General features: G+C 38.6%; 1 protein-coding gene across 1 annotated transcript in view; it reads right to left on the reverse strand.

Moving 5' to 3' along the window:
- The window catches only part of UBE2E1 (ubiquitin-conjugating enzyme E2E 1), a 54,256-nt gene that overhangs the window by 27,109 nt on the left and 3,275 nt on the right, over positions 1-23,872 (reverse strand). Inside the window, exon 2 of the mRNA XM_004692283.2 lies at positions 23,430-23,480. Coding sequence (XP_004692340.1) covers positions 23,430-23,480 — 51 coding nt within the window. The remainder of the gene's footprint in view (positions 1-23,429; positions 23,481-23,872) is intronic.

The following is a 23,872-nucleotide window of genomic DNA, read 5'->3' on the forward strand; positions in this document are numbered from 1 at the left end:
GAACACATGGAACAACGAGGAAGCAAACATGGTCACGCGTCATGGGTGCAGTCAGAGACTCAGCTAGGCAGCTCCATCACTACAAACATCAGGGAATGTGCTCAAACTGAGACAGGCGGTATTGCTCACCATGTACCTCTCACCATGTATCTGGGGCATTATGTAGGGGTCACTGCCCTGTATGTGGTCTGGCATGGACACATCATTATGTGGGACCTGACTACAGTAAAAGCCATCAAATGAACAGGAACACTAAATGTAAATGATTTAGCACAACAATTTAAAGACAAAGATTGTCAGGTTGGAAATGAAGCAAGTTTCAGCTATAATCTGCTTAAAAGAAATCCATATTAAATATTTTAGAAGTCATGTATCAACTATCAATTACTAATATTAAATAACTCCTACAGGGACCAGGCAACACAGATTAAAAGAACAAGTGGTTAAGAGTTTTCAGCAGAATGATACTGATTTATAATTCTTAATACTTATTACCAGTCTGTCTTCTTAAAATGTATATCATGCATTAATACGTGACATGAATGAGCAAACCATTCTCACTCAAATCAGATATAGATTACTTCCCTAATTTAAAAAAACCAAGTCAAAACAAAAACCAACCAATACTATATTCGATCCTGTATTAGACGCAATGAGACACTTACATTTGTAACATATCTCAGACCCTTTGAATTTCAAGTTTAGAGACTGAAAATAAAAATACATGGCAAGTTGGCTTGATGAAGTGGGCAACATTCCTCAAATTCAGTCTCTCCTCTCTTTGTAAATGTATCACTAAAAGTAATCAAATGTATAGCTAAATAGTTCACAGTTAACACAGGACTAGTACTGGTGGGCATACTATGACACCAATATTCTGGGAAACTTAGAATTTGGGAACTTTTCTAATATTGGTGGTTGGCTTGGCTCACCCCTAAATCTAAACAAATACTAGCTAAGACTGTGCATGAAGTGCTGCAAAGAAACATTTGCATGTAAAGATTATTTGTATCTGTTTATTTGGGGATTTGTGGGTTTTTTTTAAAAAGGTTTATTTACTTATGCTTACAGAACTGGGGTACAGACCAGAGTGAGGAGGGGTGAGAGGATTCACTAGAGACAAAATGGGAAACAGATACACTGAAATACATTGCTGAGGGGAGCAATGGGTGAGACAGGAGAGGTCTGCTGTGCCATTTGGGTAGCTCCCTGGCTTGGGATCAAACTTGCGCTGCAGTTGTTGCTGACAGTTTCATAGTGCTGTGATTTCACCCCTTGTGCCACCAGGGAGCCCTATGAGGACTTGTTTTTTAAAAAAGTTTGAAAATATATTCTTCAGCTTCTTAATAGCAACCAGGTTGGTAGACAGGGCTGACAGATTTGCCCCAGAATTAAGCCTTTAAATTAGAAACCTACAGAGCCAAGGCTTTGTATTTAACATGTTTTTAAACAATACTGACACAGTAAGAAATCTCACTTAAACTGACACAGCCAAAACTCTAACTCCCTTAATTGTCCTGATTGACCTGGTAACAAACTTTGCTTATCAAGCTTTTATTTTTCCAATACAGGTAGTAATGAAGATGGTGCCAAAAATGCTTTCTCCTTTGGTAAAAGACTGGGTTCCCAAAGCATTTTATAAATTCCTTTAAGTAGGAGACCAGCCCCTCCATAGCACAAAATACTTTGAAGTTAGTTATCAAGACTAACATCCTGGTAACTAATATCCTGAACAACAGCCTAGTTTTAAATAAGTGGTCCCAAACTCTGTGTGATTGATCATGGGCAAGTTTCTTATACTTCAACTTCCTCATATTACTAAATTTGGAGGAAAAAGAATAGTGTCACTTAAAAAAAAGAATGCTTTTAGTAGTAATAGTTGTTATGTATTGAGTGCTGACTCTAAGTCAGGCATTATTCTAAGTGCTTTACATACAATATATTCTAAATCGTAAAAACCCTATTAAGTAAGCATTGATAGCCCACTGTACAGACAAGGGGGTTCAAGAGATTTAGGTTTTTCCCAAATTCTTATCTACCAAGTGGGGAACTAGGTTTTTTTTTTTTTAAAGATTTATTTATTTGTACAGAACTGGGGTACAGGCCAGAGATGCGGAGGGTGAGAGGATTCACCAGAGAGAGAGTGGGGTACAGAACAGGCAGATCAACGAAGTACACTGCTGAGGGGAGCAGCGGGAGGGTCAGGAGAGGTGTGCCTCGCCATGTGGTCACCTCCAGGACAGGCGGGAATCGAACTCATGCAGAAGTGGCTTAAGCTTCTTTGTGCTATGCTTTAACCGGCTGCGCCACCAGGGAGGGCCGGAACTAGGATTTTTAATATGGTCTGATTCTAGTATCTCTCACCTTAATATGATAAACATGTAACTAACTCCTTTAGCCTGTGACTGCTAAGAGCTTTATCTTTTTCATTTGTGCAATCCCAGTATCCACCACAAAAGAGCAAAAAGCAAATCAATGAAAGTTTGCTGAATGAACAGAATCTGGACATGACGCTACATGTCATGCCACTAACTGGTACATGGGTATTCTATACCCACCAATACTAGTCCTCGGTCATGTCAGTCATGTCATTCTAAGAAAGTCCTATCACTTCTCTATATCTGACTGTTCTCAATTGTAAAATGAGGAATTGAACTAAACTTAAGTTTCCTTTCAGCTCTAAAATTTCCAAGAAAAGCCAGTATCCTTTTATGGGATAAAGACTAAGAGTTGCCTCCAATCAGTAGAATGAAGCACCTTGAAGGTTTCAAAGTAAAATTCAGAAAGCTTTTCTTTCTTATTTAAAATTAGTTGCTTCCAAAAAAAAAAAAAAAATTAGTTGCTTCCCTACATTACCAAGAGCTAGGCCTGGACCTAGACTGCCTTAATTATAAGGACCTCCCTCTCTCCCAACGCTAATTGACATATGCTTAATGTGCATATGAAGTTCAGCTGAAAACTTCTGTGTAGTGAGTGAAAATGATAAAAATATCTTTACATAAGTCAGTTTCTTAACATTGATGGCTGATTTTATTAACTGAACATTCAGATAGCTCCATTAATTTATTGTAAGAAAAGAAAAGTAGTGCTTTAAATATATTCACTTGTATTTCATCTGTATCTCTCAGCAACTCTTACTCCAAAAGTTCCATTTAACATAACAGAAAAAGGCCCAAAGCTTTTCCTGAAATATATATTCTGTTTGTGCCACAACTAGATTTTGAAAGCAGCAGCTGAAAAGTGATTATTTTAAAACAGCTTAAAACTCAGAGGAAACAGATGCTGCTTCCTTTTCCTAATGCCTTAAGTGTAAAACTATTACATGTTGAGATGAAACTTTTGTTTCAAAGATTATTTCTATAGATTATGCAAAGAAAACATCAAATGCAATGTAGAATCAATTCACCAGAATTCAACTTGTAAATAAAAGCTACATACCCTCAGGTTTTCCTTCTTATAGCCTAAAAAAGAGGGGAGTGTTGGTGAAACTGACTTTTCCTTTTAGAAAAGTAATTCATGGTACACCATAACAAAAAAAATTAGAACTAGAGGTATACTAATGTGGACAATACACACTGCTTTCCTGGGATGGCACCGTTTTTCACTTTTTACTTTAATGCAAATGCCCAAACCTTTCCCTTGTGTTCTCCCACTAACTGCCCCCACCCCCAGATGCTGATTCAGTAGGTGAGCCCTGGTCTTTATTTTTAATGCTGCATCTATGTAGTAATTGAATATAAAAGAGCTGCAGGATGAACAAGCATATGAAAAAATGTTCAACATCACTTGTAATAAGGGAGATGCAAATTAAAACCACAATGAGATACCACCTCACACCAGTGAGAATGGCACATCTTCAAACAACTAGCAACAACAAATGTTGGCGAGGATGTGGAGAAAAACAAACTCTCTTGCACTGCTGGTGGGAATGTAAACTAGTACAACCACTATGGAACACTGTTCCTCAAACTGCTAAACATGGAGCTTCTCTTCAACTCAGCAATCCCACTCCTAGTATCTACCCAAGACACAAAAGCACTAATTCAAAAAGATACCTGCACCCCCATGTTTACTGCTGCATTATTGACAATTAGAAAGACATGGAAACAGCCCAAATGCTCAAAAGTGGATGACTGGATTAAAAAGATGTGGTACATATACACAATGGAATATTACTCAGCAACTAAAAACAAAAAAACAAAACAAAAAAATACATGCATTTTACAGCAACATGGGTGGAGCTGGAAAAGATCATGCTTAGAGAAATAAGGCAGAAAGAAAAGGAAAAATACCGGATGGTTTCATTCATAGCAGGAGTATAACAGACCAGGGGAGAAAATAATAATGATGAAAAGCTATATACCGGAGACATTTTAACTATCAGTACCAGTATCATTTGGATCCTTTATTTTATTTTATATTTATTTTAAAGATTTATTTATACATGTAAGGACTGGGGTACAGGGGTGGTGAGAGGATTCACCAGAGACAGAGTGGGGAGCAGAACAGGCAGATCGACGAAGTACATTGCTGAGGGGACAAGCAGGCGGGTCAGGAAAGGTTTGCAAGTCAAGTGGGTCACCTCCTGGCTGGGGATCAAACTCATACTGAAGTGGTTATTAACTTCTTAGTGCTGTGCTTTAACCCGCTGTACCACTAGGGAGGGCCCAGGATCCTTTCATTTTAATTACCAAACTTGGTGACTGGTCCAGAAGCCCCACGAAAAAGTCAAGCCCAGAGATCAAGTGCCTGCATTTAGGAAATGAAGGTTCTAAAGGTCCAGAGTGTATTCTCTCTCACACACACCCTTTTACCCAAGATACTTGCAAAAGAAATCTTTCACACTATTCCACAATCAAAACTCCTGCTATATAGCTAATAAAAAGTGCCAGAGAAACATCTGCAAACCCAATGTTAGGCGTAGTCTAAGGAAATTCCAAAATAGTGGCAAATTCTAGAGTTTCCTCTTCCTAGGAACCCAGACCAAGCAGAGTCAACCCATTCTGACGGTCAGATGCACTCTGCAGAACGTTTTAAGTCCACAAAAAGTAAACAAGACTCCATTTTTAATCTCCAAAAATGTGCCACTTCTCTTCTGGATCCCTTCCCTTCTGTCTCTTTTGCCTTTGACCTTCATCTTACCTCATCATCACTTCAAAGCTGTCAAAAGGTCTCTACCACTACCTAAGCCTATAACCCTTCACCCCAGCACTGCTCTCCCTCATTTAAGGCAAAAAGGAGGAACTGTCCCCGGCAGAGGCCAATCCCATCAAGGCTGTGTTATTATTGCCGGGTTTTGTTTTGTTTTTTAAAGATTTATTTGTTCATACAGAACTGGGGTACAGGCCAGAGGCTCAGGGGCGGCGAGAGGCTTCACCAGAGACAGAGTGGGTAGCAGAACAGGCAGATCGAGGAAGTACACTGCTGAGGGGAGCAGCGGGCGGGCCAGGAGAGGTCTGCCACACCATGTGGTCACCTCTGGGGCAGGCGGGAATCGAACTCATGCGGAAGTGGCTTCAGCTTCTTCAGCTTCTCAGTGCTGTGCTTTAACCCGCTGCGCCACCAGGGAGGGCCACTGCCGGGTTTTAATTCTTATCTTCCCCCAGCAAATGTACTAATTGCTCCTCCTCACAAGCCCCAGTTCCAGAGGGACATCTTCCTCCCGTGTGTTGGGACAGAGACCTGACTGGATATCACCACAATCACAAAGTGTAGATGAAAAGGAATTATGATAAAAATCATGAAAACATTACATCTGAGATCACTAATGAATCTTACCACACACCATCTTGTTCACTACCAGTTTTATGCTCATGCTATATTTCTACCACACTTCTAGTTCAAAGCTAGGCATACACACAAACACAAAGCACAGCTTGTAATTTTAGTCAGATAAAAATTTAAGTCTTTTTCTGATAATGGCTGTTATATTTTACTGCAAGAGTAATTTACATCCATCTATAAAGCAGCAACTCCAGTTTCTTTGCCAGCAAATGCTTAAACTAGCACTGATGAAGATCCAAATAATGTTTCCATCTACCCATACTGTAAAACTGATCTAAATTTTCAACCACTAGGTACAATGCATATTGAAAATTAAATCTGCATTTTAAATCTTTTTTTTTTTAAACTAACATAATAAATTATTTTTACATCATTTTGTTCATGTTCCCATCTCAGATGCAATCACCTTGGGCTTCCCATCACCAAATCACCCTGTGCTAGCACCACAGTCCAGTGCATTTTCCTCCCCCCACTGTTTTTGATCCCATTCCCCACTCCACCCCCATAAAATGTCTTTGGTATATAGCTGCCCATCATTATCATTATCTTCTCACCTGGTCCATTATATTCCTGTTATGAGAGAAACCATCCAGTATTTTTCCTTTTCTTTCTGGCTTATATCACTAAGCATGATCTTTTCCAGCTCCATCCATGTTGCTGCAAAAGATGTATGTTTCTTTTTTGATTGCTGAGTAATATTCCATTGTGTATATGCACCACATCTTTTTAATCCAGTCATCTATTTTTGGGCATTTGGTTTGTTTCCATATCATCCCACTTGTAAATAAGGCAGCAATAAACATGGGGTGCAGGTGTCTTTCTGAATCAGTGTTTTTGTGTCATTGGGTAGATACCTAGAAGTGGGACTGCTGGGTCCTAAGGAAGCTCCATGTTTAGCAGTTTGAGGAACCTGCAAACAGTTTTCAATAGTGGCTGTACTCGTTTGCATTCCCACCAGCAGTGCAGGAGAGTTCCTTTTTCTCCACATCCCCACCAACATTTGTTGTTGCTAGTTGTTTGAAGATGTGCCATTCTCACTAGGGTGAGGTGGTTAAAAATTTTTTTTTTTTAAGATTTATTTGTGCATACAAGAACTAGGGTGTAGGACAAGGTTGGGGGGGGCGGTGAGATGATTCACCAGAGACAGAATTGGGGAACAGAACAGGCAAGACAGGAGAGGTCTGCTGCGCCATGTGCGTTAGCTCCCTGGTCAAGCATTGAACTCGGGCTGCAATGGCTGCAGAGAGCTTCACAGTGCTGCAACCCAGGCCCTGGCCCACCAGGGAGGCCCTCTATCTAAAAATCTTAAGAATATCTACACACATAAGTAGAAATTGCTTTAACAACAAAAGAGTAATTCTAACTTTATCTGTGCTTTAATTCAACTAGATTGTAGTTTCTCAGTAACTGATGTTAACAGATAAAGAAATGCTTTGGTAAACTTACACAACTACTATTAATAACTATACTGTTTCCATAACCCTTCAAACTTAAAAGGTATCTCCTGGTTGGCACAAGAAATTTTTCAAGTCAGTTTTAAAAACTCTGAGACACAAATACAAATGCTTGTGAATGTGGTAACTGTGTAAGGAGGTGTGCACACAGTGCCACAGCACAGATTAGAGAGCCATGAAGGGTCAGTAACTTCTGAGTTTCAAAGAAAACTGGGGTAAAAAAACTAGCACTCAGGGCCCTCCCTTGTGGCGCAACGGGTTAGGATGCAGCACTGCAAGCTGGCCACAGCCACTTCAATGCGAGTTCCATCTCCCACCTTGGAGGTGATCCACATGGTGAATCAGACCACTCCTGACCCGCCCGTTGCTCCCCTCAGCAGTGTACTTCGTCGATCTACCTGTTCTGCTCCCCACTCTGTCTCTGGTGAAGCCTCTCACGGCCCCTGCACAGTTCTGTATGAATAAATAATCTTTAAAAAATATATACTGCTTATTTCACTGACCACAAAACAAACAAAAAACAGCACTCAACAGAGTAAGTTAATGGGGCAGAAATAGTAAGATTAGGGATATGGTGGACAGGAATCAGATTGTAAGGCATTTATAAAGGATTGAAAGAATTCGTGGCACTTAATTTTAAGGGAAGCTGTACTTTCTAAAGAGGTGCACCATGAAGACCAAACCGGTGTGGGAGAGATCCAGAGGCAGACGCCAGTGTGATAGCACATTAGCAACAGCTGTGTCGAGAAATGATTTTTTTTTTTTTTTCTAATTTAAACACAGTTTTGCTGAGTAAAGGTTAACAGGCATTAAAGTGAGGTCTACAATTCATAGAGTTCTTAGAGCCCTAAGAGGCAGTGGGACCCGCTGGTTAGGCGCATGGGCTTTGTTTGAAGTGAGGCCTAAATACCAGGTTCCCCATTTAAGAGCTCAGTGACTGGGCAAGCTACTTAGCCATTTTAAGCTTCTCTTTCCTCTTCTGTAAAATGAGAATAATAACCATATTCACAAAGGTTAGCTGCTATCATTATTACTTAAGCATTTAGTTTATAAATTTCCACAGCACAGAATATGAAGTAGAAACTCAAGAGTTGTTTAGACTATCATAAATCAGGCTTTTTGCTGCTTCCCCATAATTTTATATAAAGCGAATATCCAAAATGCTGGACACATTCGTATCCCTTTACAATATAATTACTGAAATTAATTTTTTTTTATTAAAAAGTTTATTTTTACATCATTTTTCACATTTTTTTTTTCATCTCAATTGTAATCCCCTTGGGTTTCCCATCACCAAATCACCCCTGTGCCACCACCATAGTCCCGTGCATTTCCCTCCCTTCCTGAAATTAATTTTAAAGTAAAATAGTTTATTGAAGATTTTTTGTATTTTGAAATATTGGGGGCATTTCCCTTTGATGAAATGCCCATGTTTGCACTGAAAATCTGCCCCTTCAAGAATTTTGAATGTGTAAATTTTTAATGTTATGTGTGATAAATGGGGGGGGGGAATTTCCTTAGGGCCTCTTTCTCAGCTGTTTATTACTAGTTCAGAGGGAGAGATGAAAAAATGGGTCTTTCAGTAAGAAAAATTACTTTTCTGTAAGAAATGTAATTTCTTATCAATGCAACTCCAAATCACCTGTAATGGTTTATTAAGATAAGCTGAAAGTACATTTCATTTTATAAATCATTTCTATAGCATTAAAAATTCAGAAACTGAGTTTTAGAAACTGAAGCTTTGACTAAATACAGTACTACTCCAATCTGTTTACCAGCTTTATCACCTGTGTCTGGCCTGTGTCTCCTCCCCCACCCCATCCAAATAGCCAACTGTCACTTTAAATTATGGTAAAATTAATACTCTACAAAAGCATGTATCAAAGAAAGTAGAAGAGGGTTCTCTCAAGTCCCATCACACAGACACGCGGCTTTGTACTGTACTGATCCATCTTTTAGGTATCAAAGCTAAGCAGCAAGTGGGGTCTGAAGGAGGCCTAGAAAGCTGCCCCACAAGCCCCCTCAGTTCCCTGGCTTCCTCCCTGAGCTCTCATTGCTGCTCTGAAGCAGGGCAAGGTCAACCAATGCTTTCACCCTGGTCACTAAGACTGGACAGTGAGGAATGCAGACAGCAGGCAGCCTACTAAGACAAGTGAGCAGTTGTCTTACTGGCTAAATATGCATCACAAACCACTCACTATTTCACCAACTCTCATATGTCAAGACAAGCTGAGTATTTCCCTCACAGGTTCATAAATTTGGGTGACATCATTAATTTTTATGACATATCTAGATATAACAGGCAAAGATATGTATCGATTGATGTAACAGGCATGATAGAGATCTAAACTTAATAGGATATATGAGATAGCAATCTCTCACATCCAGATTTAATATAGAAAAATTATTGAATCTCTGTTCATCAGGGAGAAAAAGATTTACAAAGAAAATCTCCATAATCTCTATCTTTATAAGGGGGAGTCTTTACAACAATATTCTTCAAGTCTAGGCTAATCATGGTGTTCCATCACTCCTCTACTTGAAACTCCCCAAAGGCCATCTACTGAAATTAATAAAGCCCGACACTTATATGTCACACTTAGCTCACTCACAGTCCAACCTCACTGTCCTTCCCCTGCAGCACCTTTGTTTGCTGTCTCTAGGCTTAAAATGTCCTTCTTTGCCATCACTCGCTGCCATCTCCCCAAAGTAGCATCTGCCACTGCCCAAACCTGCACCATCACTAGTTATGCCACTATCCCATTTTAATTTCACAATATTGTCATCTGAAATTAACTTGAAGCATTTTTTAAAAATCGTCCCTTCCCCTCCACATGAATGTTAGCTCCTTGAGGGTAGGGACATTATCTTTTTCATTGTTCATTACCTAATCTTTAGTAGCTGGCACAAGAGGGAATACCTAGTTAGGTGTGAGAATGAAGGACTGAAGGTGAGGAGCTGCTAGTTATAGCTTAAATCAAAGGGCCACACATTATAAGAAATCAAGCAGACAGACCCAATCCACAGGGCTGTCAATGCTTTGCATTGTTGAGCTCAGGTCACAGTCAAACAGGCAGAGAACACAGGCAGGGCAGACAAGCAGCGGCCGGGCCCACCCCAGCTGAGTCACTGATAATCCTGCCCTCAATACACTTGCAAAACTAACAGATTTAATTGGAACAAAATAAAAAATCTGTTATTGATGCAAACAATTCTCATGATATAAATGTAGTGTGTTCAGTATGTTATATATTTTTAAAAACTCAAAGGGCAGTAATTACTAGCCTACTGGTCTTGGCAAATACCTGTTGGGGAGTGAATCATACCTACATAGTTTAGATCATAGTAATTCTCATACAGAGAATATAATTGTATTTCTTCACAAAGTCAAGGTGGGGGAGGGAACTGGATGAAGGTTGTCAAAAGGTACAAACTTCCAGTTATAAGATAAAAAAATCCTAGGGATGTTGTATAAACCCACTGACTATAGGTTATATGGCAGTCGAGTATTACGAGTTGTTGAGAATAACAACCCAAGAAATCTCATTTTAAGAAATAGTTTTTCTTTTTAAAAAAATCTGTATGAGATAATGGATGCTAACTGAACTTACATGGTAATCACTTCATAGAAATGTAAGGCAAACCACTACACTGTACATCTTAAACTTACACAATGCTGGCTGCCATTCTATCCCAATAAAACTGGAGATGGCGTGGGGGGAGAACTCAAGTGTCACAAATGATTTGCTCTCCGCTCTCCGGCTCAAGGGAGCACGGTCAGAACTTCTGAGAAAAATTCACCTTTTCCTTGAAGGGAAAGGAAGGGGAGGAAGGACCCAGGATGAGAGAAAGTCAGAAATGCAAGAGATTTCAACCAGAAAAGACAATACAAAGCAAACTTACAGTAGTAATGTCACTATGTCTCCAGAAATTTCCAGAGCCAGTCAAGGACTTGCCCATGGTTGCTTCCACCTCATTTGATGCCCTCCAACACCAGAATTCAAGACTGAAGTTTCACTTAATACAAAGAAAAACAATTTCCTTCTGTCAATTTTTATTTTTAAAGATTTATTGATTCATACAGAACTGGGGTACAGGCCAGAGATGCGGAGGGTGAGAGGATTCACCAGGGACAGAGTGGGGAGCAGAACAGGCAGATCGACAAAGTACACTGCTAAGGGGAGCAGCGGGTGGGTCAGGAGAGGTCTGCCGCGCCATGTGGATCATCTACAGGGCAGGCCGGGATGGAACTCATGCGGAAGTGGCTTAAGCTTCTTACTGCAGTGCTTTAACCCGTTGTGCCACCAGGAAGGGCCCTGTCATCAATTTTAACTTAGATATTTCTCAAAGTTATTAAATAACTTCATAAGGAATCTCTCCCCTAAATACATTTTATTGTAAAGCCATATTGGAGAATAACTTCTAATTGTTTGAATTGTGAAGCACGTAAGAATGCACTGTCAACAAGATATACCATTTTTAATACTATAAAAAATGTAGTCCCTTGACTGATGTTTTCTGACTAAAAAAGATTATCAGCTAGATCATTTAGGAAATCAATGCCATACACTTCCTCTAAGTTCCCTACACTCCAAATTTAAATAGGTATCTGGTGCCCAATTTTTTATATCTAAGCTGCTATATATACAGCCAGCTCTGATGGGCATCGAGGTAAGTATCTGCACTAAGAGAGATTTTTATATGAAACTCTTAACTGCCTTCGCCAATGGTTCTAGGTGTCTTACTGTGCCCTGGTTTTCTGCAATTTTGAGGAGTGTGTGTCTTCACAAGACTAATCTCAGAAAAAAAGGGACACCCTCAATTGACCATCAGTAGGATCAAGAGTATTTGGGGTAATCTAAAACAAAACAATAAAATGTGATCAGGCCCTCCCTGGTGGCGCAGCGGGTTAAAGCACTGCACTGAGAAGCTGAGGCCAATTCCGCATGAGTTCAATTCCCGCCTACCCCGGAGGAGACCACATGGCGTGGCAGACCTCTCCTGACCCGCCCGCTGCTCCCCTCAGCGGTGTACTTCGTCGATCTGCCTGTTCTGTTCCCCACTCTGTCTCTGGTGAAGCCTCTCACCGCCCCTGAGCCTCTGGTTTGTACCCCAGTTCTGTATGTACAAATAAATAAATCTTTAAAAAAAAAAAATGTGATCAGTAGATGGTTGAAAAATGATGCTTAGTGATAGTTAAGCATTCCAAGTACCTCCAATGTAAAGTATTAACATAAGCCAATCTTAGAAGCCAAAATTAAATGAGTACCTTTCCCTGTGTTAAAAGTTCACCAAGTACCCACTCATTCTAGTACATTCATGAGGATGCAGTGAGTAAAAAATATTAACACAACCCAAATTATGTTTAAGAAAAAAATTCCAAAATAGCAGTAGCAATGTATTGATTTTCCAATTTAACCACTGCCGAATACTTCTGAAATAAGTCACATGAAGATGTGATCTATGAACTGGCACTATTCACTTTTATGGCCCCTGTAGTATAGTCAGACATAAGGGTCACTTGGATTCAAAGGTGTTTAACCTAGTAAAACAATTTTACTTTCTCTGATGAGATGAGAGGAACCCATACCCATAAAAGAGTAATAATTTGAAAACAAAAATGATCCTCTCCCAAGAAAAATAATATACACAAGGTTAAGAAATTCTGCCCTAAAATATAAAAATCAAGTAATACTACATCACTTCCCTGAACAAACAGTATAAAAACTTATAACTGGAAAGAGGATCACAAACATCTTTTCCTTCTTGAAAACCATTTCCTCTTCTTGGAAGTACCTTGCGAAGGACATCAACAAATTTGCAGTAGTAAAATCAAAACATGGCTTAGGTCTTCTTTTTCCACCTCACAGTATTTTTCACTTGATCACTGTGCCTCAAAGTACTTTACATTCATTTTCTGATGTCATAACCTCTTGGTTTTCCTTCTGAACCTCAGCTATTCTGCTGCCTTCCCCACTCCCCCCGCCCCGCAGAGTAGGTCCTAGATGGCCCTCCCTCCATCGTGGGTCCTCATAGCCCTTCCTTTTCAGGCGAACTACAGAAGTAATCCCCAGTTAACTAACTTCTGTTCAACATCTTTATTTATTTATTATAAATAAATGCATTTATTTAAATGCATCTTACTGTCTTTCTCAAATTTGGCTTCCAAATGGATTCATTTTCTAAGATGCCTTCACCCTAACAGACAGACCCCAAACATACCACAGCCCAAAATCATTACCATCATATACCTAACTTGAATCATTATTGCTCTTTTCTCTCATCTCCCATTAGAATCCATCAATAGGTTTAGGTGTTCTAACCCCATCTTAGCTCCCAACGCCAGTTACCTGCAAAACAAGGCCCTCCTTTCTGGTCTCCCTTGTGCATTTCTCCCAGATGTTTTTCACATAGTAAGGATGACAGGAAAAATCTTACTGAAATAAAGTCACTTCCTGGCTTTGAAACCACCTTTCTTAAAATGAAGGCCAAAGTCTCTACCATGATTTACATGACCCTGTGTTGTGTAAATACCACACCTCAGGGCCTGTGAGATTCCCTCCATCTGGGATGTTCTCCCTGTACTTTTCACAAGGCTATAGCTTTTCATCTCATCTTTCCAGTCTTTGCCTAAATGTCTTTGGCAGTCCTTTCTAGGTCACCTCCCCACCCCCATTTTTCTCCATCACTACACTATTAATTCCTCTCCTCCCAGCCAACACAACTTGTAGTTACTAATCCTTCTACTTGGTTGCTGTTTGTATTGCCAAGATTCAGGTTTCACAAGCCAGAGGTCAGAGCTGCTTCCGTCACCCACATAGCAATGTCTAACACACAGCAGACATTAGAATTTTTTCAATTAATGTAATCTGATGAATTCGTGCTGCTGTCACTTTTTATACTGCTTCCTGATTATAATCCTGACTTTTTGTTTTGAATTCTTTCTAAAACTTTTCTCTAATCTCATTCCAAGCTGACTATTGTTATCTAAATAGCGTATCTGAATGTGCTTCAGACTTTCTATAGCACCTAGTAGAGTCAATCTCCATCTGTCAATTTAAATAGATACAAACACCTAAAGTCTTGGCATTATACATAACAATCATTTTAATGCTGATAAGCTCTAGGAGGTATGTCCATTGTTTATTACTATTTGAAGCAGTGGCAATACTGGTCCTGATACACTAGTCAGATGGGATAATGGAGGCAAATGCAGCATTGAATGCCAAACAAGAGTTGGATAGTGCTATTCCTTTTGTTTTTGTCCTGGTATTTCAATTTGCCACTTTCAGGTTCTTTAGAAAGCAGACAGAATTCCATTTTTGACTAGATTGTTAAAGTATTAGTGAATAGTATGCAAATTCAATGACAACTTTCAATTATATTCAGCATATGATAATACTTGGCTTTGAAGGACTTTCCTTACTGCAGTGAGACATCACTACGGGCTTCCACAGGTTTATCATCAGATTGGACTCTATGAAGCAATTTTAAGCCACTTGCATAAATTTCAAGGAAAGAGCCACTACTATACAGTTCTCCAGCAACGTTTCTCAGAGACTTAGAAGCATATTCTGACACCATTTACTAGGTGTTCTGTTTCACTCAGAGCATGGCAGCTGAATAAGAATAGGCTTATTATTAAATACCCATTCACTCCACTGATGGGGAGTGTGTCAGACGTCTCAGGAGTGTGTCAGACGTCTCAGGTGGAGCCAGATCTCTAACATTACCTTGTATCCAGAATAGCTTTAGGATTTGGGGAACAGCTGTAGGAAGCCCAATTGACTCAGCACCCCTAAACCTACTTACTTGTTGGTAAATAGTAATTAAATCGAGAAATGTGCATCAAAGGTATTTATTTATATTTGGTTGGCACAACTTCTCAATCTAGACTGTACCACTGACCCTGTCTGTTTCGTCACACTGCAGTCCAGAGTTCCTCTGTGACTCCAGGAAGGTGAAAACTGCCAAAACTATTTAAGTGCCAACTCAAAAAGACTGCCAGCAATGGACAGCTGTGAAATGTGACAGCAATTCCCCCAGCTCTTTCCATTATTTTCTGAAGAGGGTAGCCCAAATTAGGTCTTTGTATTTCAACGAATATGTATTGTTTATCTACTCCTTCTTGGACACTGTAATGATGCAAAGATGTAATCCTTCTCTCAAGGAACTTAAGAAGTCCACTGGGAAAGAACAAACCAAATAACACCAGGGATAAGGTGCTGTTTCTTGTGAGTTCTCTACAAGAAGATGGAGTGTTACTCAAGGATCCAAAATCCTTCTAATCCTCTAGAAAACTCACTATCTGAAAATTCCAAGAGCTTTTCCAGATGCTCTCCACTATGACCTCAGTTTTCATAGTCGGTCACCTTCCCCACAACTGTGTTCAATGAAAATCTCCTCTCCCACTAACATTTTCACTCATCCTTTCTACTTGCAGCTTCCTTTCCAACTACAAAGCAGATTCTTAACTTTATACTTTAGAATTTTACACCTTAAAGCCCAAAGGGAAAAAAGACCGTGACATCCTCTCCCTCCCCCCCCCCCCCCCATACACACATACACATCTCCCCTGGGGCTTTTAAGCAACTTGGCAACTTTCCTCTCTGTTTCTCTTTTTTTTTCAGGCACCCTTCATTTATAGACATCCCTAACAGCATGATTCTCAATCCCACTCTTCCCCTTGGCAATACCAAGGACTTTATCATCCAAACTTTCAAATCTCATGTAGTCTCTTCAAAACTAGTGCCAGTCTCAGCACCCTGCCAGCTCAACTCAGATAGATGCAAGGCCTGTAAACTAGAGGATGCGCAGCATCAGGATTCCCACAGCTACCTTTCAAACTGCTCTGCAAAATATATAAGGATAAAAGACACAAAAGCAAACACAGTGAAATTTTAATAGCTGACAAATCAGAGTGAAAGAAGGGTGTATAACTTCTCCAAAGAGGAAATGCAGATGGCCAACAAGTATATGAAAAAATGTTCAACATCACTCGTAATAAGGGAGATGCAAATTAAAACCACAATAAGATACCACCTCACCCCAGTGAGAATGGCACATCTTCAAACAACTAGCAACAACAAATGATGGCGAGGATGTGGAGAAAAAGGAACTCTCCTGCACTGCTGGTGGGAATGCAAACTAGTACAACCACTATGGAAAACTGTTTAGAGGTTTCTCAAACTGCTTAACATGGAGCTTCCCTACGACCCAGCAATCCCACTCCTAGGTATCTACCCAAGACACAAAAACACTGATTCAAAAAGATACCTGTACCCCCATGTTTATTGCTGCTTTCTTTATAATTGGAAAAACATGGAAGCAGCCCAAATACCCAAAAGTAGATGACTGGATTAAAAAGATGTGGTACATATATACAATGGAATATTACTCAGCAGCCAAAAAGAAACACGTCTTTTGCAGCAACTTGGATGGAGCTGGAAAAGATCATGCTTAGTGAGATAAGCCAGAAAGAGAAAGAAAAATACCAGATGGTTTCGCTCATAGCAGGAGTATAATGGATCAGGTGAGAAAAAAATAATAATAATGAGCAGCCATATACCAGAGACATTTTGTGGTGGTGGAGTGGGAAATGGGATCAAAAACGGGAGGGGGGGGGAAGGCGGCAGAGGGAAGTGCACAGGACTATGGTGATGGCACACGGGTGACTCGGTGATGGGAAACCCATGGGGATTACAACTGAGATGAAAAAAATGTACAAAATAATGTAAAAATAAACTATTATATTAAAAAAAGATGGGTGTATAATTCTTTCAACTTTTCTGTATTTTTGAAATTATTCCAATGGAAAAGTTGGGGTGAGTAAGCAGAGGGGATCAGAATCAAAAGACAGGTATCATGGCCCCTTGTCTTTTAGAGAGCTTACAATCTACTTAGTCTGAGCTAATTTTAAAGTGGGCAAGGTAGATCTGAGAGTTCAATGAGTATTAATAAATATGTACCTGAGTGTTGATTAAGCAGCAGCAATATTTTTAGTATCATATCATATATGGTCTCCATGAGCAATCTCTAGATCTAGTTCCAACCAGCAACCCTGAAGCCCTGCTTCAGGTACTCAGTAACTGGATTACAGTCCCAGACCAAATACTCAGTATTTGGATTACTCAGTATCTGGATTACACTCCCCAGATACTCAGTATCTGGATTACAATCCCAGACCAAAATGGTTTTGATAGTTCTCCAGTATATTTAAAATGAAATCCAAAACCAACTAAGGAACACCACAAGTTTTGGCTCTTACCATTTATGTTCCAGATGGTTTCTGGCTTCTTAACTCTGCAGCTACAGGTTTATTCAACTACCCAATCACACCTCTCTGCTGTCCTCTGCTCTGACTTTGCTTACACTGTTTCCTTCACTACAGATGTTCCTTTATCCCACTTCTCCTTTTTTCTAGGAACCCCTTCCCCAGATTACCCAGTGCTCCAGTTTCCACCACTCATACCCACTCTCCCTTCTCTGAACCTTTATAACATGCTATGTGCATTTATCACTTTCCAAATACTATTCATGTCTCCAAGTACTACTCAAAATCTATGGTTTTCGCACCACATAAAAACCTTGAAAGCAAGGTTTTATGCAGCACTCAAGTTTCATGACAGGAATTTAGCTTTAGTATCCTTTACAAGAAACCCCAAAAACGTGTTCAGAGTTACACCCTACAGTATAAGCATTTTCCCCTCAAAATACTGATAAACACTTTAATAGTTCTTTTTTTATTTTATTACTGTAAGTATATTAAAAAATTACCATTTTAGGTTAAATTTCAGTACCACTGATTATATTCACAGTATTGTGCAACCATCACTGCTGTTTCCAAAATTTTCATTACTCCACACAGAATCTCTGAAATAACTGCCCACATCAACAATAAATGTTCTGGAAAGGTATTTGTTTGGTTTACATTAAGCACCAAAATCAAAATACTTAGGAATAAGGAGGTAAAAGATCTGTACTCTGAAAACTACAAGACAGTAATGAAAGAAATCAAAGATGATGCATATTAATGGAAAAATATCCAGTATGTATGGACTGAAAGAATATTGTTAAAATGTCAATATGTTCAACACCATCCCTGTAAGATTCTGTTGGCGTATATTTTTACACTAGTAGAAAAAAATGACTCCTAAAATATATGTGGAAAATATATATGGAAAGAAAACCCCAAAGAACAAATCATAAGCACAAACAAGAGGCATTTCCATTTCCTGATTCCAAGTTATACTATAAAACTATAGTCCCCAAAGCAGTATAATACTGGCATAAACAAAACACACACAGATCAATAGAACAGAATTGAGAGCTCAGAAAGAAACCAAAGCTTACACAGTCTACTGATGTTTGACCCGGAAGCCAAAAATATCAATGGAGAAGAGAGTCTCTTTAAATTGGTGCTGAGAAAATTGGATATTCACATGTAAAAGAATGAAATTGGGCAGTATCTTACAGGACTCACAGAAATTAACTAGAAATGGATCAATCACTGAAATGTAAGACCTGAAACCAAGAAACTCCTAGGAGAAAAAATAGTTTGAATTAAGCATCTTTGACACAGATCTTGGCAAAAATATTTTGGAGATGACACCTAAAGTATAACATTTTCAAGGTTCATCCACGTTGAAGCCAAGTATCTTAACTTCACCCCTTTAAACAAAATACTCCATTTACTTACTGCATTACATTTATCCATTCATCTACTGATTAACACTTGAATTGTTTTTACTTTTTGACATTAATATTACTGCTACACAAGTATTTGAATTCTTGTTTTCAATCCATTTAGGTATACACCTTGGAGTAGAAGGAATCCCTGGGTCCGATAGTAATTCTGTTTAGCTTTCTGAAGAACAGCGGTAATATAGTTTTACAACCCAAGTACATTGTCTTTTGGTAAACACAACAGTCTCAGGAGTTTGTACACATCTACAAAGTAATTTCTGGGTAGATTTCCTTACTTTCTAAGCAGCCAGGCTCCAGATGCTGATCTTATTTCCAGGAACTTGACACTGGCTTGGGTGCTATTTTGACTGCGCTGACTCCAGTTTCCCAGTTCTCATTATTTGCAACACTGCCTTTATTCACAGAAGGACAAGCACACTGCAGTGGTAACTCTCCAAACGAAAATAGTAATGAAGTTAAATACCATTCAGTGGGTGATGTCAGTAGTATTTTTAGCACATTTAGTAACATCAGATGAATGAAAGATACATAAATGGAAGGGTATTTTTCAGCAAGTGAGATGATTCAGGATTCCGCAAATGACTTCTGTTGAACCTATTTCTTATAGCCAAACAACCATTTAAATCATGCTAGACTTGCAAGAGATGTATATGCCTTTGCTGTTCCAAGGAAAGAATCTCTTCTCTTTAAGGTTAGCAGCCAGAAACTGCTAAATTGACTACTACCCACCAATTCCAGAAAAATTTGTAAAGCCAGAAAAATACAGCAATTGCACATTCACAGGGACTATCTGGGAGGATACATGCAAAAAATTAAGTTTGCTGAATCTTTTTTACAAGGAGCAGGATAGAAGGTCATTATGGGAAGTTTCACTTTTTACTCTGCCATTTTTGCATTTCAACTTTTCACAAACAAGCATTTCTGTATTATTGTGTAATGATTTAAAATTGCATTTAAAGAAACAAACAATAAAAGGCAATGATGTTTAAAAACAAAGAAAGATGAGCTATTAAAAGGAGCTAAATGGAAAATTCTAAAATTCACTAACACATTAAGAAAACTCTAGTCTCACTTGGACTTTACCACATGCAGTAGGCCAGTTAAGGTAATGGAACCTTTTAATAAATAAGGAAAAGAACGTTGACAAAATATAACTTCTTAAACAACTGCATTTTATTTTCTAAAAACAAAAACAATGGTCACTTTAACCTTTAGGTGATCTTTCAAAAAAAATGATTTAACTGTAAAACTTTTAAAGCTAGTTATTTGATTACTAAGGTTCTCCTAAAAAATTAAAAGACCACTGACTTAGCTCTGCATATTTAAGAAACAAAAATAATGGTAAAAATGTAATAAAGTCATAAAAATTTATTTTTATTAATCTCTACCATACCTGAAATGTTAAACAATTTCTCAAAAACTTTTTATACCAAAAGTGCAGCCTTCCAAGAATCTGAATTTTCAGGTTTTCAATCACTATACAAATGGTATACTCATAATACAAACATATCCAGTAAAGTTTGAATCTGTTACGTAAAATACTGTCATATACTGTCTACAGACATTTATGTCCACTGAGATAACTTGTTACATAGCTGTAACAAGTCAATTTAGCCAAACTTGAGACCTACACTATAAATAGCAGCTGCAAAACCCACTCTAATGGTCCAGGGTTCACCAGCTATCAAAAAGGCAGTTTTACAATCCAAGATAGGGCATGCTTCAGGGAATCACCACAGCAGTGAAAATATTTTTTGAGTCAAGATACATAGGAAAACATCTAACCAAATGCAAAGTATGTAAGTTGGGAGACTATTTCACCTGTGTGAGTGTATGTACACAAGTCGTTGAAAGATACTGAAAATTTTGATATGATATATAAAAAATTTTTAAATAGTCACTTAAAATATTTTTGCTGTAGTCATTGAATAGAATGTGTATTCTGTTCCAAAAGAAAATATGTAACATAATAAACATGAAGGATTTGAACTATAACATATTTAGCAACTGCATTTCACACAAGTTTTGAAGCTCAGTAATTTCTAATCCAAATGTTTTTGACAAGTGCTAAAATTAGCAAACACAAGCCGTGTACCACCAAGAGAAGAAATTTCTCCCACTGATTTGCAATAATCAACTGTTTATTGAGGGGTTATTATGTGCCAGCTACTATATTTTAATAAAGCAATGTTGTTTAAATTTAAAACCAAACACTGAATATTAAAGGCAGTCCTATGACAGTTAATACTTAAGATACATTAACTAAAAACCAATTACTTAACTCACTCAAAACAGTTGACAAAATTAGTTTCATAAAAACCAAGCTATCAAGCTCTTACTAACATCAAAAAATATAAACATTCATGTATTCACTTTATCATTAATACATTTTAATTGAAAGTAAACTTCAAAAAGTAGTCCCAACTGAATTATCCATTTTAATTTCCAACAATAAAGTACATTAAATTCCCAATTCAAGCCCATAAGATACCAACACAAAACCAAATTAATTTCAGTTAAGTAACATATTGCTATATAACACTAAGATAAGACAGTAGCACTAGTTAAGTCAACCAAATGTAGAAACTGAAACTCATTTTAAGAAGCCCCACAGGAAAATATCTTCAGAAAATAAAGCAGTTTTTCTCTTTAAAAGTCAAGATAGTATACATTCTCTTACAAAGTAAAGATGCCTGGCTTTTCGTCTGAATTCAAAGGGACACCTTTTCCAAATATTTAAGTCCATCGAAGTTTGTCTCCCATTACTAATCACCCGAAGGGCCATTCAGTTTGATGCTTCACCTGATCACAGGTAGTATTCAAAGGTTTCACCTTGAAGGGGTAATTAGGAGGGTTTTTCAAGGATAAATCCTTCTACAACTTCAGCTGCACAAATGTCTCACACATGAACTCAGCAAAAACTGTGAGACTAAAGTGTATTTATCCTATTTTTTAAAGATTAATCCCATGAAAACCTTAAAAGTGTTTGCAATTTTAAATATTTGCACTTACTTGAAAAAAAGCCATCATGTTTTGGTAAATATTGCTAGTTTTAAAACCATGCTTTTAAAATGTAGTAATTTGATCAGCTAAAGCTGTCTGAACTCACAAGATACACCTGACTGAGAGTAGACACCTACAAGGAGCATTACCTACCCAGCAGATATGCCCCGGGCAACACACAGCTTGGACTCAACACAACCAACTCAAAGACAGATGTAGGCTTCCGCTTCCATCTGACAACTCCAATTAAAAAGGAAAAGATCACAGCCTTAAAGCTAAGTCTTACCTATTTCTCCATTTTCTCAACAGTCTAAGAGAGTCTTCATAGACATGAAAATAAAAACCCTCAAGAATGATTAAGAGCATTTCAAATTCAAAATTACTTTCCTTTTACAAAACAGGACAAAATTTTACCAAACACACCACACCTGACCCACATGAAGAACACACGTAGCCAAAATAGGACCATTAACCTTTCTATTTAGTACACTAACCATAGTTTAGTTTAGAAAGCAAGTATTTAGAAACTAAAGTTTAGAAAGCAAAGTATTTTCCTTGAGCTTTTTAAACCTGAACACTTCCACATTTAAGTGGATAATCAATGAAGATTTTCTTGTCAACTTCTACCCCTATCTGTATAGGTTGGGAAACCTGAAATTTCTCATCCCTTTCCAATACCATCCTAAGGCCTGAGAATTAGGCTAAATGTTGTACTTAATTTTTTAACTACAAAAATAACAAAATCAAAGTTTCCCCCCCTTTAAATGGTTCAAGAATAACAAGTCCTCCATCACTACACAGTTGATTAAAGTCAAGTTTTTCATCCTGACTCAACCATAGCAAAATGGCTATTCGAAATAACATCAAGTCGCCAAGAAAACCTTCAAAAGCTCCTGTCAAATTATTTTGAATTTTAAACACATATATGTTGTCCGAGAAAAGCAATTCTGAAGAAAATCATCCGATGAAAGAGTTTATATTTGTAAAATAACTTAAACCCTTTTTATCAAAGCCACAAACCATTTCTTGAATTGATCTGGCAACAAACAACTTATATACAAATTTGAGAATCCAGAATTTGACTTACGTCTGCACTCAATTAGCTTAGTAGAGTGTTTAAGTAACAAGAGCAAAGCAATTTCCCAAAACTATACCAAGCATCTAAACGGTTTTACATCATCCTTAATGACAAATCAAAAGGTTCACCATGAGACAACCATACATCCTTAACTTCATTTTACAGTATAGCTTTGGATACATTTTTTACACGTGTCCACTTCAACTAAATACATTACTTCAACCCAGATTGAGATTGTCAGTGGCTCAGCACTGCAGTTCTACTCAGGTTAACAGACTTGAGCTGTTAACATTCAGCAAATATAAAAGTAAATGCTTGTAATACAAAGAAAAAAAAAAATCAACACAAAGGTTGGGAGAACTTTAAATGCGGGGGGGGGGGGGGGGGGAGGAAAAGCAGCTCACCTGCAGTTAGGCGGAGGATCTAAAGTGATGTCTGCCAGTTCCTTCTGAATCCTGGAGTCGGGAAGAGAGAAAGAAACGCAGAAACGTCAGGCGTCGGAAGCCTCCCACCTGAACTGTGCTGTCTGGCTGACAACCTAAGCGCCTGCCATGCATGATATCTGGATTCTACTGCAGGAGGATGACGCTACACACGCGGCTCGGGTCGGGTCCGTAGCTTAAGGAAACATCTTCGGTCCCAGAGGCAGAGAAGGGTCGGGGGCTCCTCCTCCCCCAGAAGGTGAGAGTCCCGTGTGGCTCGCACACTCGAGGCAGTTTTTCCGCCGTCACCACTTAAGGAGTCGCTTTTCAGCGCCTCACCGGCGGGCTAGTTTCCTGAATTTCAGTGGAATGCGTCGGGGCACATTCACCCTTCCCCGGCTCCTCCTCTCCCCTGACGGAGAAAG

The sequence above is a fragment of the Condylura cristata genome, unplaced genomic scaffold (assembly GCF_000260355.1).
Source record: "Condylura cristata isolate star-nosed mole 26May11 unplaced genomic scaffold, ConCri1.0 scaffold00033, whole genome shotgun sequence".
NCBI lineage: Eukaryota > Metazoa > Chordata > Mammalia > Eulipotyphla > Talpidae > Condylura > Condylura cristata.